Source organism: Echinops telfairi, unplaced genomic scaffold (genome assembly GCF_000313985.2).
Source record: "Echinops telfairi isolate 266 unplaced genomic scaffold, ASM31398v2 ScPeMD7_3533;HRSCAF=4204_0, whole genome shotgun sequence".
Lineage (NCBI taxonomy): Eukaryota > Metazoa > Chordata > Mammalia > Afrosoricida > Tenrecidae > Echinops > Echinops telfairi.
In genome coordinates this window covers 37,907,204-37,923,285 of record NW_022107431.1, presented here as the reverse complement: position 1 = coordinate 37,923,285, position 16,082 = coordinate 37,907,204, and the positions used below count along the sequence as shown (strand labels likewise).

Below are 16,082 nucleotides of genomic sequence, written 5' to 3'. Positions count from 1 at the left end.
AAAAAAAAGTACATTTACAGAATCAGTGCACTTAGGATAAAAGGTAAACAGAAGAAGCAGCCGATCAAGTGGAGTCAATAACAACACCTTCAAGGAAAAGCTGAGCCACTTAACAATAGCCTTGTGTGGTTTTCCACTGTGCTTCTGATATTTAATTTTCAACTAAGGCGGGTTCCCCAGGCCAGCTTTGACGATGAGAGTATGGGTAATCCGAAGTGTGCCTAGTCCTGAACGTTGCATGGTCCTGGGGTCTGATCCATGCAGCTGATGCCTAAGATTCTGAAAACCAGCTGTAATGCACAACATCAGAAGGTTCTGTATCCCAGACTCATATCATTCCAGGATTCAGAGGATTAGATTTCATTAGACAAGAGGGTGGTCCGTTCCTCCTCTGTGCTGGGAATGCCAAGAGGTAGAGATCTACAGGGAGGCAAGGAAGACAAGAGCACCTTAGTAGTTCTCATCTGAAACAAACACCCAAGACCTACATCACCCAAATAGTTCCTTAAAAGCACCTGCGAGGTTTTAAGGTTCAGAGTGCTCAGAACCTCTCTGACTAGAGGTTTTTATGCAAAATAGCATGCGCGCGCACGTGCGTGTGTGCGTGCGTGTGTGTGTGTGTGTGTGTGTGTGTGTGTGTGCTACTCCCACAGTAGGAACAAATAATGAGAGATGACCATACCTTTTTCTCCTTGAGTGTTCCAGTAGATAATATAAGCCCATTGATAGTCCCTTTAACACAATTAAAGGTATTAGTTAATGAATATAATTCTGTAAGTTAAATTTCTCTATAAATAAAATAAACATTCACACAAAAGACCGGCTACTTACACTTATCAGAGGCCACAGGCCTTGTATCGCTGCTGCCCACTCAAAGCCAATTTTCTCATACATAAATCCTCCCAGGGTAGGTCCTAAAAAAGCACTAAGAAAGACAAGATGAGTATTCAATAGTCAAAACAGAATTAGCTCTTAAAAGCTATATAATCCTTCCATCATAAATCTTCATCAAATTGACATTTTGAATTTTAAATAAAATATCCATTTATAAACATAGCTTGGGCAAAAGAAAAATATTTTACCTGGTAATAATAAAGCACGGAAGTTTTCAAACATGTGTAAAATTATAACTGTTTCGGAAAAATTGGTACCTTATGGAAAATAAAAGATACTTCAAAGGAAGCTTAGTTAGCTCTCTATTCTCTACATGAAATATAGTTTATTCAGTATTTATATTTAAAATAACTTAATTCAGTATATAGTTATTAAAGCGTCCCTGGATGGTGAAAGCTCAATCCTAGCCAGCAGGCTGACACTCAAACCCACCCAGAGACTCAAACCTGCCTCAGAAGAAGGGTCTAGCAATGATGAGCCTCCAAAAGGCCACACGAGCTCCCCATGTGTTGGCATCAACCAATGGAAACTAGCTTCAGTGCTTATTATAGTTACCTCTCTGCTGCCCCCACCCTTCAAAAAAGAAAGAAAGCCAACTCCACAGCCACTGAGTCAATTCCACCTCATACACACCTATGGGAGAGAGGAGAAGTGCTCCCTCGGTCTTAGACACTGTCCATGTTTAGGAGAGCCCAAGCCTCAGCTTTCTCCCATGGAGCTGCTGGTAGAGTAGAACCGCTGAGTTTCACGTTAGCGGCCCAAATAATGAAGGGCTCCTTCTGTTATGGTAAACCCAACAAAAACCTCATGTCAACTCTGGCTCCTGGCAACCCTGTTGGACAGGGCAGAACTGCCCCTGTTGAGCGTCTGAAATTGTAGCTTTTTCTGGTGTAGAAAGCCCAGCCTTGAAGGCACGGCTGGTGGTTGTGAACTGCTTACCTGGCTGCTACCACCCAACTCATCACTACTATAGTGGAGCGTGAAAAATAAATGATTGAGTTAATAAATTATTTCAAACACTGTTGAAGGAACTTAATTGAAATAAAGTATGGAAGACCATTTGGATCAGGTGTTGAAAATGATTTTATAATCACTGATTTTGAAGTCAAAGAGTAGGGATTAGAAGTCTGTCCTTAAAAAAAGAGAAAACAAGGTTGTGCCCTTGTTGAATGAACTGTTTGCAAAAATGTATCTGACGTCTCAACATCTCATCTCCCATCTTTCAAATGCAGACCGTGCTTCCTATCTTGCAGGTTTGAATACAATTCGAGACCACTCACCCAACGGACCACAATGCGCCAAAGAGACCAGACACCAGTCCTAAAGTGCTCAGTCCTTCCTCAAATCCATTTTCACTGTAAAAATAAAAAAGTGTATCCATGGTGACTAAGAGGGGAGCCCACATGCAAGAAAGAGTGTTGTGTGATCAATTAATGAAGATAAACCAGGGGTGCTTTGGACAAAGCCCACAGCAGAAACATAATCCATTTCTGAGATTAAAAAATGCTTATCTGGTTTTAAAGATTTCCCATATTACATTTACGCTATGATTGTCTAAAAATAATCTGATGGCATCTATAAGATATAGTATAAATACAGAGATAGGGTTTTCTTTCTCTAGGATCCAGCTACTGCCCAGCCAGATTCCCCATTCTCAACCGTACATTTTCGTCATCATGTCTGATTGTCTCATTAACCATTATGACTTCCTAGAGATAGACATCTGGTGCCTTTGTGGATCTCCTCCATGAGAGAGCAACAATGTTGAAGCCTTTCCATTTGGCTTTGGCTTCAAACTAAGAATAAACACCATGGCACAATCCAAGCCACTGTGCATGGCCCATTTTACATATTACAGTTTGAGCATTACCATATAGTATTATTTATAATACTGTCTTATAATTGATACTACTTTAATCAAAATACTCTGAGATATGAAATCCTGAAGGTGAAATGTTTAGGACAAAAATATCTTAGATGATGGGCCCCTCCCCGGTCCCCTCAAACGGAGAAATTCAAGAAAGTTCATGATCCTTTAGAAGACAGCCATTCAAACAACCGAAGTCACTTACTGTGCGCAGCTGAGAATCTCCGGGAAAGTTGGAATTATGCTCATCCCAGCAGAGATGCCGTTGATAACCAGCACCAGTACTAGCAGCCAGAGCTGACTGCACATGAGTTGTTGAGATTTAAAAAATAAAAATAAAAAGTTAGCATTTCAAAGGCCAGTCATGAGAGTTTAATAACTGGTCTCTTCCTGACAGAGCCCATGGATGGTGCAGCCTCTAGCTGAAGAGGTGGAGGTTCAAGTCCACCCAAAGGATCCTCAAAAGAACTTGGTGATCTACTTCCCCCAACACCAGCCCTTGACAGCCCCATGGAGCACATTGTGACTTGGACGCATGCGGGGCGCTGATGACTTAGTCCACTCAATGGCAGCAGGTCTGGTTCTCTTCCTGGGAGGTGAGCACCCAGGCAGCACTGATAGGACCTATCTGTGAACAGAATCCAACAGTCTGGGTGCCTTTGAGGAAAGAATCTTCATTACCACCAGATACAATTTATTTCATTAAAGCACCATTTTGTTCCTTATATATACTGCCATCTTCTCACCAAACCAAATCCTTCTGAGTTGGCCAAAAGGATACCATCAATTCTGTTCCCTTGGCTTTGATACTGGATTGATTAGAAAATAAATTAAAATGTTGAGGTGAAGGTAAAAGGTAAAAGAGTTACTTCACATACAGGACTTTCCTATTGCCATGAAGTCAACTCTGAGTCATAGTGACCCTACAGATTGAACTGCTCTTTGAATGTCACAGTTATAAATATTAACGGGAGGAGTGGATGGTGGATGTGAACTGCTGACCTTGAGATTAGCAGTCCAATGCGTTACCCCATCAGGACTTCTTCTACCTTGCTTTTCACACGTAATTCTTGTAACAACCCTGGGATGTTACACAATACACCCTTGGGCTCATAAACTCCTTTTACACATAAGACAATGGCGGCTGTGGAAATTAAGCGGTTTTGTTTGTTCAGTAGCTCAGCACACGGCCTTCAAGTCAATTCGGAATCATAATAAGTAAGTCTGAATAAAAATGGAGAGTTATGCTTTTTCCCTGACATCATGCTTTAATCCCAAAGTACCCCCCAAAAAACCTAAGGAGCGTACTTCCTTTTAGTAAATAAATTATAATTAAAATGCGTACACTTATTGAACGCTAAGGGAGGCATAGAAACAAAAAGCAGATTGGGTTCCTGTCTCAAGGAGCCAGGACAAATAGAAAAAAAATAATAGAAAAATATATGCACATATACAATAAATATGATCGGCTAATGGTAAGGAGCAACAGGCTGTTAAAACAAAAAACCCAAAAGCCTATACACATGAGACACAAAATAGGCATTTTTTTCTCACTTCATACAGCACATGTTGCTATTTGTTTGCAATGAGGAAAAATACGTCTGAAAAAGAAACCAGGGTTGTCCTAGATGATGGTAATTATTTAGCACAAAGGCTCAAGCCATCGAATTACCAAGCCCTCCCGGAACTACACCAATTAAAACAAACAAACAAAACTCAAGGTGTTTTGTCCAGAAATGCAGAAGAAGAAAAGAAATTACCTTTTAATGTGCAAGATTGGGACAGGTCCTAAGAGCACGTAGCACCCCGCTGTGATTAAGTTTCCAAAGACCAGAAACCATTTCCTTAGATACTGGTAAAGAGAAACAAGCGTCCATAGAAAGCTTTACAAGTCAAAACTCTCCATTACAAAAGCTAACGGACTATTAAAGGACCACTATTCCAAAACCCAGCTGTATTGAAGGAAATACATCTCTCAGAGGGAAAATGGGTAGAGGGTGACGGGGCAGTGTGGCACTAACTAACTGCTCCCCAAGAGGCAAGTCAGCAGAAGGGCGTCCCTTAAAACGGCCAAGGATTGATTGCAGATTTTTCATATGGTGAGCTATTCACGACTTAAATACCAAATTCCACATTTTAAAACTGACCCCTCAAGTAGCTCAAGCTCCCAGACAAGTCATATTGTGAGTAAATTTCTTCCTTAATAAGCACTTGAGTATAGTCGTTTAAAAATCACAGGATTGTGACTGCTGCTCAGTTATATTGGGTTGTGGCCTGTGAACAAGGCTAAAAGCACTGGCCTTTGATCCCTTGGAATTACAAAGCAATCCCCGTGAAATATAACTCTTGTTAAATGTACATGAAAATCAAATGAAAAACAAGCAATAAAGCCATACAAGTCTGAGTTTTGACCAAAAGCACTAGTTTGTAAACTCAAAAAAGAGCCTCAAACAAAAAGAACATCCCTCATGATCCTATAGGACAGGGCAGAATTGCCCTGTGGGTTTCTGAAACTGTAGCTTCACAAGAGTAGAAAACCTTGTCTTCCATAAAGCAGCTAGTGGTTTCAAACTGCTGACCTCAAGAGTAGCAGCCCAATGAGTAACTACTATGCTACTAGGGGTCCTAGTCAACTAGAACTAATGGTTCTGACCCAGTTAAAGGAAAATAGTTTTCTACCAGGATGGCTATATGTGTGGGATATATGGTGACTGTGGGTGATTGGCAGTGCAGTTAAGTACCCAGCTGCAAACTGAAAGGCCAGTGGTTCAAACCCAGCAGCTGCTCTCCAGGAGAAAGATGTGCCAGCCTGCTCCTGTAAAGAACGACAGTCTTGAAGACTCGGGGGCAGCTCCTCTCTGTCCCACAGGGTCCTGATGGGCCAAGGGACTGGATGACAAGGGGTCTTATGGGACAAGCTATGCACATGTGCATGATGAACCCTTGACTCTCACAGAAAGCTTAAGCCATCTCCTTGCAAAGTAGCACCTCTCAATTTAGTCCATTTCCTTCATTCCTTTTGGGGCTCTGCCCAACTTGAAGGTGAATGTCATTTTTCCTCTGCAAAGTCGACACAAAGGGTTCTTTTTTCTTTGAAGATGTATACTAGAATCATTTTCGACCATGGTTAACTTAAGACTCCTCCTTCCCAAACGAAGCAGGTAAAAGTCAGTCTTCGGAGGGTGATGCAGGTTGGGAGACACCGGAACCTCTCTCTCATTGCAACACGATGCCAATCTAGTCCATGGACCCACGGAGTTTGGGGGGCAGGGGGACAGTTGGGAAGCCACGAAGCATGCAAACGTGTATCGATATAAGTTAAGTATACATACTGGCATTTTATCACTCAGAAGGCCCAACAGTGGTGAAGAAATAGCATAGCACAACGCCAAGCCCAGGAACACGAGTCCCACATAGCTAGCTGGTAAATTAAACTGTTAAAAAAAATTGAATTCAATTACATAGTTGTTAATTTCAAAGAAGTATTGTTTCTATATTTTCACATTCTTCTCTTATCGTTATAAAAATACAGATAACACATTGGTCATTTCAATATTTTTCCTATGTACAATGCAGAAAGGTCAATCACAGCAATCATATTGTGCAAACATCAATCTCCACAGCTAAATTTCCCATTACTGAATAAATAGCCATCTTTTCCTTCTGTCCTGTCTCCAGTACTGCTTTTGACCAAGAATCTACTGAAGCCAATCATGGAACTTCCTATCTTGTGACTTCTTGTGGAAGTTTATATTAAACATCTACAGCATTTTACCTTAAACATACAATGTTTTGTCTCTAAATCATAGCACTTTTTTGTGTTTCTCAACACATCCCTGGAAGCCCAAAATCCATTTGCAGGGTCCCCACATGGAATAAGCCTCAGGTAAATCCCCTCTGACCAGCCCAGGGACATGAACAGCCTTGTTATCAGACAGCGCATTATAAAGGCAATTGCGGCAGATGCCTTTTGTTTAAATGTAATACCTTATCATTTGATCTCCCTTTTTGACCCTGTTAGAGCTGTTTTCAGTTTTTAATCTCTGCTCTCTTTTTGAGTGTTCTCTCTGTTTTGTTATTGTTGTTAGGGGTTTTTTTTTTGGCTTGCTGGTTTTTGCTTCCTGTTTACCTTTGTGGGAAGCATGGGGAGCTAACAACTATTAATTAGCATGAGAAAAATACTGGGGGGAGGGAAGAAAAGAGGAGCTTTTACCATGGGTTCAAAGGAAAGTAAATGTCTACAGAAGAACGAGGACACTATATGTACAGATATGTCTGATACAATTGATGTATGGATTGTAATAAGAGTTTTAAGAGCCCCCAATAAAATGATCTTTTAATTAAAAAAAGGAAAATGTTCTGAAACTGATTGTGGTGATAGTTGCACAACTCTTCTTAAGATGATTGAAGAAATAAATTGCATGCTATGTGATGTATATGCCAATTAAAAATATTAAAAACAACAACAAGCAAATCAGGAAAACTAACCCAAGGTCAGAAGACCTAGATTGTTGTCTCAGTAGCATTTCATACTAAACATTTAATTTTTTTTTCCAGTCTCTAAATCATAGCACTTTCGTGTATTTCTCAACATTTGTTGCTGTCTTGTGGCCTCCAGTCCATTCTGACGCTCAGCAATCCTGTAAGGTGGCTGAGAGACACCCCCAGAGTTAGTTCCCTGGGCTCTGCCCTGGGGGAGCCCTGCTGCATAGCTGTGATCACGCATGGGCAGTTCACAATGACCAGCCTACAAAGGCTGTAGAAAAAGGCTCTCTATATCCATGAAAAGCTACTGTCTTGAAAACCCACAGAGGACTACCTGTGGTGTAGAGAGCCAACAATAACATCAACTTGCTATGTAGCAGCAGGAGCCCTGGTTGCACAGTGGTTACTTGTTGGATTGCGATCCACAAGGTCTGTAGTTCAAAACCATCAGCCGCCCCAGGGGAGACAGACAGGGTTTCTCAGAAATGGGCAGTTCTAGCCTGCCCCACAGGATGGACATGAGTCCACATCGACTCGATGGCAGTAAGTTCTCCTGGCTTGGGCTGCACGGCAGAGCTTTCTGGTCGGCTTACCTTCTCCAAGACAAAGAGAGACAGTGTCGGGTCCAGGAAGCCGAAGCCGGCGCTGAGCGAGTTGATGACAAAGGCTATCAGGGCCACTTTGGGCAAAGTGATGAGTTTCCAGAATGACTGCTCACTAGGATCAGCGTCTGGGGCCAAAAAAATGAAATGGGGTTAAAAAAAAATTCTTAGTAATGAAACTCTTAACTTTCAAACCTAAAACCAGCAAGGTCTTTAAAAAAAGGTCTCAGTATAAAATCAACAGACTCAAGATCGTGTTTTGGCTCTCATGGACTTGCCCTCAATTGCTCATCTTCAACCTGAACTCACCTGTGAACAACTGATGGTCTGATTCATAGTCAGCCCTGGCCTGGTTTGAGCTACTGATAATGAGCTTCTCCAGCGGGTCTTCCCACAGATCAATACACTGTTTGATTTTGTGCATTCCATCTGGAGAAGTCCACACATATGGTCACTGTTTGTGTTGTTGAAAAAAGGCATTTACCACGAAGTCATTGGTCTTCTGAAACTGTACCGCGTGAGCTCCAGCTTTGTTTCTCTCACCAACACCATATTTTCCAATGACTGTTCCTTCCTCTTTGTTTCCAACGTTTGTATTCCAAATGCCAACAATTATCGATTATCCCGATGGTATGTTTGATAGAAGACATTGGTAGTTGTATTGACTGGATGTCCTTGTATTCAGATAGATATCTTCCCCTCGGGCAGCATTGTACTTCAAGGATAGACCTCGAAGTGTCCACTGTGAAGATGAAAGCAGTGTCACTCCTCTGGACTCTGTCATTCCCAGCATCGTGAACCATGGGCTTTGCCGTTGCAACATGGCCATTCCCAGGCCACTGCAGCTCAGGAATGCCTAGAATGTCAATGTTTATGATTCCACTTCATTTTCGACAACTTCCAGTTTTCCTAGATTCATACTTTGTACATTCCCAGGTCTGATTATTAACTGATGTTTGAGTTGTGCCCCAGCAGCAAATGAAGGCCCTGAACGCTTTACCCCATCCGCGTTATCACAGTCGACTCTACTCTGAGAAGGCAGCTCTTCCTCGGATATAGTTTGAGTGCCTTCTGTCCTGTTGGGTTCATCTTCTGGCACCGTCTCTGACGATGTGCTGCTTCTATTTGTGAGCTTTTCAGTAGGTGACAATGTTTTGAGGCTATCCATAGGGTTTCCGGTGACTAGTTGCTAAGAAGCAGACCGCCTATGCCTCCTTTGTAGTCTGTTCTTAGTCTGGAAGCTCTGCAGAAACCTGTTCACTTTGGGTGACCCTACTGGCATTTGAGATGCCAGTGACATACCTTCCAGCATCCCAGCAACACACAAGCCCCCGCGGAGTGACAGATTCACAGACCCGTGGTGGAAAGCGGTTTTGTAATAGGCCACAGACACCTCACATTTGTACAGTCCTACCCTGTCGTTTTACTTGGACCCACCACCAGTGCTCATCAAAGCAGCGCATTCCACCCTGTATTGGACAAATCTGCTTCCCTAGATCTCTTAAAAGTGTTGAAGAACACGGATGTCAACTTTAGGACTGAGGCGCATCTGACTCACACCACGGGGTTTTCAGTTCTCCCGTGTGCTTGTGAAAGTTGGAGAACGCATAAGAAAGACCACCGAAGAACTGATGCATTTGAATTATGGTGTTACTGGCCAAGAATTCTGAACGTGCATGCACTTCCAGAAGAACAAATAAATATGTCTTCGAAGAAGTACAGCCAGAGTACCACTTCAAGGAGGGACTGTCAAGACTTAAGTGTCATGCACATTGAACCGGTTATGAGGATGTGGCATTAATCAAAGTGTCCAGAGTTCTTTGTGGAAAGGTTCCCCAAAACCCACAGATGGAAACCACACCTTCCGAAATGTACAGGCCGAGATGGAAGAAGAAGTGGAGAAGCAATAGTTTCACAGCTTGATATTTTTGTTTCTAATCACGGTGTCGATGACGTTGCAGCAAATCTGTTGGATTTATCCTCACAAATATATCCCACTTTATATTGCTTAGTAGTGTTGTGGGACTTTTCTACCTTCCAATTGATTTAATAGAGAAAACATTTGCTGCACCAGACACTGTATCAAATGCTGGACCTTGGAAAGGAGTGAAACCCAGACCAGACCTTTTCCTTGCTGAGAAGTTGAAAGGGGGAACAGAAAGGGAGAGGAGGCTGCCTGGTAAAGCATATTTGAAGGTTAACTTAAAACACACACACACACATACGCACGCACGCACGCACGCACACACGCACACGCATATGCATATACACATGCACGCACATGTGCTCAAGTAAGTGCTATGTAGGACAGGCTTCCCCAAAGATATTCGCTCTAAACTGGGGGTGAAAGAATCCGTTTGAGATGAGCAAATAAAGGAGAAAGAAGAATTCTAGGCTCGTTAATCCAGAAATGGCATATTCAAAGACTCAGAAGTCAAATCCTGAGTTTGAGGAAATGAAGGGAGAGCACTTGGAGGGCTGAGATCTGAGGAACAGGACACAGAGAAGGGGGTGTCAGGCAGAGGGAAGAGATCACATAGCAGAAATATGTAGTGACCCCATAGTGCAGGGCCCCGTGAAATCGCCGGTCCCTATGAACATGACTTTGTTGAGAAAGAGTCTTTGATTATGATATTATGGTAATTATAGGTAAAAGGAAGTCACACCCGAGTAGAAGGCATCCTAACCCCATCTGAGTCCTGTCATTAAGTAGGAAGAGGCAGAGAAGCAGAGACACAACAGCTGGAGGTCCTGGGTGAAGCAGCTGCCAGCCAAAGGATGCCAGAAGCTACCAGGTCGCAGAAAAGCATGGGAGCCCCACAAGAAATTCACAAGCCAGCACCCTGATCGCAAACCACCGGACTCCTGAAATGTGAGACAATCCATGCCTGTTGATCAAAGACCTCCACTTGGTGGTCATCTTGTTCCAGCCGCAGGAGAGCGTGAATGCACAGGCGGAAGTGCTTGGAGGTCCTAGCTCAGTACAAGCGTCCTCGTGTCTCCTGCGGACCCCAGAAGAATCTATTATGCAGCAAGGACTTAATGAACCATGGGCTCTCATGGGAGGAGCCTGGGTGGCAGTGGTGAAAGCATTCAGCTGCTAACCTGCAGGTCTGGTCGGAAGCCACCAGCTGCTCCGCGGGAGAGCAGGGCAGCAGGCTGGACACGCCACTGGGAAGTTCCGCTCTGTGCTGTAAGACCCCCAGGCGTCCAGACCAACTCCACAGCGGCAGGGGTTTGTTTTCCTTTCAGGTTTAAGGGCAATGTTTTTAAAACATCAGACAATGTAGTAAAATTATTTTAAGTGCTGCAACTTAGACTGTCCCATGAGATAAGGGAAAACGTTATCCTGGGGTGTTGGTTTCTAAATTACCAGCCAACTCTGAAAGTTGTTCAAACCACAATCAAGGCAGTTACAATTTGACAGGGCACAGGTGCCACCGTGTGGCTCAGTGTGGTAGTGCTGTCGGGGAGACTCCAGTGAATTCTGAATTGCACAGTGGAGATGTGAATGAACCAGATGTTCCAGAGGGGATTCCGACTCCTGGCGGCCCCACGGGTGTCAGTGGAGAACTAAACTCCACAGGGTTTTCCATGGCTGGTTTTGTTAAAATCTGTCTTCCGAGGGCCATCTGGGTAGCCTACAACCTCCGAACTTTCCGTCAGCAACAGAGCTAAAATGAATCATTTGTTGCACTACCTGACAACTCGAAGACTCAGGTCAATAGTCTGTGTTAAAATATACATTGCAGGTGTTTAATCAGTGACGTATATAGAAATTGCTGTGGGTTTATGGTATGAGGTGTATCATTATGGCATGAACGGTCCCTAAAGTACAAGTGGGGAAGAGCGACAGCCACACCAAGGAGAGAGAGCACCACCCGTGAAAACCAGCAAGTTTTACGAAGCTTGGGAGGAAGCTCAAGTGATGGGAATTTAAAGGGGAACTTTAAGGTACACGGCAGAGCCGTGTGGGCAGCTTTTCCAAGCTACTGAAGTTCTCTCTCTGCTCCTCAGGAAGTCTGGTCTATTCTGGCAGGTCATGACTGTGTTGGGTCTAGTTGGAAAGGGAGGCACCCCTGAAATGTGAGGGGGCGGGAGAAAAGCTGGGCACCGTGGTCTCACTTACTCCACATCTAGTCTGAGGATCAAGAAAACTTCCCTGAAGCAGTAACACCAATGGCGTGTGCACAATGAGGAAGTCAGGGGAGGTCGAGTAGATGTAGGGAAGGCTGGTCCAGATCATGCGACTCCTCTGCTTAAACAGACCCTAACGGCTTTCAGGACAAAGTTCCCATTTCACAAACGTAAGACTCTTAATAAGCAGTTGTTGGTCACAGTGAATTAGAATGATTTCTTTGGATCAGTAGCTCACTCACTGGCAGTGAGTGGTTGGCAACTCAAAGCGACCCTATGGGCCAGGGTAAAAGAGCCCCTGTGAGTTGCTGAGACTGCTCTCTTTATGGGAGTAGAAAGCCCCATCCTCACCCTCGGGGCAGCTGGAGATGTCCCCTTGTGGTTTGAAGCCCAATGGGGGACCACTGTGCCACCAGGACTCCTTGGACCAGCACAGAAAAGGGAATTTGGTGACTTGAGAAGATTAATGAGCTGATTAAAGGATGGCGGACAGTGAGGGGCCCAGGGTGACTTTCAGCCAGTCTGTCCACAGGTATGTCAGCGAGCTAGGCAGTGTGGAAGATCACATCCTGGCAATGCTAGCAAAACAAAAAAAAATGTGCATAATTATTCTAGCTCCTATCTACAAGCTCGCTAAGATGACCAAGCAGTTAAACAAAGCCATTCTTAATAGCCACACCTGCATCTATATGAATGGTTTATTGTTATCCATATTCTCATAGCCATGGGGGAGATTCTGCCTTGTAGCAACCCTCTAAAGGCAGCTGTCCTCAACCTGGGGAGGCGCCACCCTTCTGGGGGTTGAACGACCCTTTCACAGGGGTCACCCGATTCATAACAGTAGCAAAATTATAGTTATGAAGTAGCAATGAAAATAAAGTTATGTTTTGGGGTCTCTCCACAAAATCAGGAACTGTATGAAAGGGTCGCAGCATCAGGAAGGTTGAGAATAAGGCCCTGAGGTTGTCTAATTTTATATGAGCCAATTACCTCATCGGTCTCCCATGGAGCAGTTGGTGGTTTTGAACCACTAACCTTGTGGCTAGCAATCTAACCCACAGTGCCTCCAGGGCTTCTGTTAGTAATTTAGAAGGTTTTTTTTAAAATCAGTTTCTTTTTAAAATTCAGTTTCAAGAGGAGATTCTTCAGTAGAAAAACAGCATTGTTCAAACGACTCTGTAACAATGAGGCTACCTGGAACCCTGTGAAATTTGATTATAACTGCATGTTCACACAAATGACAGGAGCCCTGGAGGCATATTGGTTACACATTGGGCTGCAAACCACAACATCGGCAGTTCGAAACCACCATGGGAGACAGACAAGGCTGTGTCCTCAGAAAGCCACAGGGCAGTCATACCCTATAGGGGTGACCATGAGTTGGCATTGACTCAATGGCACTGGGTTTGAATGGAAATGAATAACAAGGAGTGTCAAACAGCGAGGTGGGAGGCAGGACAGAGAGGTGGGAGGCAGGTAGGAGCAGGAAATAGGGTCAGGTCCACAGGCAAACCTCCCGGCATCTCAGATGGTGGGGCCAGTCCAGCATCTAGTCATGTAACTTCTAAGCACTAGGTCCACCCATTAACTAAACCCCTAAAGATTAATATGTTGGCTGGCTGCTAACCAAAGCGTCAAAGGTTAGCGTCCATTCAGTGGTATCTCAAAAGAAAGGCCTGGCGATCTACGTCCCAAAACTCAGCTAAGGGGCACAGTCCCACGCCAATACACATGGGGTCACCAGGAGTTGGAACTGTTGGAATGGCACCTGGTTTCTAGGCCCAGAACAAACCCTTTCCCTTCAGATGATGCAGTGCGAGTTGAACGAAACATTCTCCTGCCCCGCAAAATCTCGTCTTCCATTCATTCTCTAGCTCTGTTGTTGCCCAGCAACCTGGTGAGGATCAAAAGTCAACTGTTAGTTGCTGACTCACTGCACCCCCTGTGGGTTTCAGAGCTTGTAAATGCTTACAGGGAGGAAGGAGAAAGCCCAGGGTTATCCCCTGTAGAACTGCTGGTGGTGGCTTTGAACTACAGACCATGCAGACCACAGCCCAACGGGTAACCACCGTAACACAAGGACTCCATTACTTATGATAACTAGAATTCCTGAAGGCCTGTGGAGAGAAGGAGCCGTAACACCTGAAGCTGAAATACCTGGTGTAGACCCTGTTTTGTGCCTCACTGAGTGTGCTGAGTCTCATCACACCTGCAGGGCATGATGCTTGGAAGTCAGGGTGACTCCCATCACCACCTGATGTGGCCTGCATCCCGCTGGGCCCCTGGCTGTGTCCTGGCCCCTGACTGTGTTGTTGCACTGGGGAGGGAGGCCTGGCACTGCCCTCAGCCTTCCTTTAAAAGGGCTGGTGCTGCTGGAACCATACACCGCTGCGAAAGGTTAGGTGAAGTCAAGACGACCTTTGCCAGAGGCTGCAAGACCCTAGTTATTTATTGGAAACTAAGGTCAGAGAGGATTGAGGATGCCCGGGCTCCCTCTGCTACCTGAAAGTAAAGTGCTTTTGGAAGGTGAAATGGCGTAGAGCAAAGAATCAATTCATATTCATTTATAGGAAGAATGCTCTGAGGATCCGGCCACCGCAGATCACACAAACAACACAGAAACCCTAAGGTACCGCTCACTCCCAGACGGGGTTCCCAGACACAGTCCTCAGTTCCGTGGAGGCTTCCCCTGGGGGCAGCTGCCCAGGAAGGAGCTGGTTGGCCAGGCTGCTCTCCCTGATCCTGGTGGGGGCGCCTCTGTAGTGGCTCGCTGAAAACTAGATGCTCAACACACGTTTCGCTTTTCACCTTTCTTCTTTTTGAAATTATTAAATGAATTGTTTCATTTCTTAAAAGTGAAAATTCTCTTTGAATTTCTCTCAGGTACTGAAAACAAGGATTAAAGTAGTGGCATACATAGACAGCACTTTCGAAAGTGAGCGATCCCTGCATAGAAGTGCAAATAAACAGGGTCTACAACACCATTTCCGAAAAGCCAATAGGTTTTTGCAGGATGCGCTAAAACCCTCCGTGACTGTACAAAATGAAAGCGAGCCTATGCTCCACGGCACACAGCCCGGAAGACCTAGATGTGCTCCCCTACCACTACCAACTGCTCTATGAGGAACGAAAAGAGGTGGTTCTGAATTAGGGGAGGGGGAGAAACTCGGGCACAAAACTTAGAATCATAAAGTGGTCCGGGCTGACCGACAGAGCCTGAGGGAACTCCTGAAAGCCTGTTCTTCAGTCAACGTTAGGGTTTGACCAGGAACTCGCCCCAGTGCTCACTGTTCAGTCAAACAATAGAACAGGTCCGTCAGGGGGCCAGTAACAGGAGGCAGGTTCCCACACCTCAGCAATCATCTACCACTAGAGAGCAAAGGGCAGCACTGACTCAAGGACAAAGTTCAGAAGTGTTCGGAAAAGGCCAAGGAAAGGAACCAGGAAACACAGGGACAGAAGGTGCCAGGGGATGTTCCCCTCGGGGATCAAGATGAATCAAATGTGTGCGAATTGTTGAACATAAAACTGATGGTCTGCTCAGTATACCTTCACCCTCTTCATTTCTAAAAGGTTATGTGTTTTTAAATGACTATTTAGAAAATTGACCTCCTGCAGATGCACAAAAATCCTTATATTTATTATTCTTAATATAAATAGTTAAGTGTGCTCTTACCATAATTAGGTAAAATATACATGTTGAGTGGAACAAACAGCAGAACTATGCCTCCCAGAAAAATAAAAGGCACCTCATAACCAAAAGTTTGATACAAAAAGCCACCTAACGGAGGCCCGAGCACTAGGCCGAGTCCTGAAAAAATCTCAAGACTTCCCTAAAAGTGGAGAAAAAAGAAAGAATATTGAATTAATACAATTATTTGAAAAGTTGACAAATCAATACTTAATGGATCTACCTGAAAGAAAGAAAATAAGATTTCTATCCGCTTCACAGAAATAGTTGGTTCGATAATAATCAAATTAAGTAACAATAAAGATTAATTAGATAATTTAAGATGGACCCAAAACATAAACATACATATTGAAGCCATAAAAGTTCTAAATACAGGAAATATGTTTTTCTTTTCATTTAAAAAAAA

At 44.1% G+C, this 16,082-nt stretch overlaps 1 protein-coding gene across 1 annotated transcript in view; it reads right to left on the bottom strand.

The window, feature by feature from the left end:
- Positions 1-6: 6 nt before the first annotated feature.
- Positions 7-16,082, bottom strand: part of SLC18B1 (solute carrier family 18 member B1) — a 57,272-nt gene continuing 41,196 nt past the window's right edge. The window contains exons 6-14 of the mRNA XM_004702161.2: positions 15,662-15,818; positions 7,840-7,976; positions 6,094-6,195; positions 4,522-4,613; positions 2,967-3,062; positions 2,175-2,249; positions 832-925; positions 683-732; positions 7-420 (exon numbers count right to left, since the gene is read on the bottom strand). Coding sequence (XP_004702218.1) covers positions 354-420; positions 683-732; positions 832-925; positions 2,175-2,249; positions 2,967-3,062; positions 4,522-4,613; positions 6,094-6,195; positions 7,840-7,976; positions 15,662-15,818 — 870 coding nt within the window. The 3' untranslated portion in view covers positions 7-353. The remainder of the gene's footprint in view (positions 421-682; positions 733-831; positions 926-2,174; positions 2,250-2,966; positions 3,063-4,521; positions 4,614-6,093; positions 6,196-7,839; positions 7,977-15,661; positions 15,819-16,082) is intronic.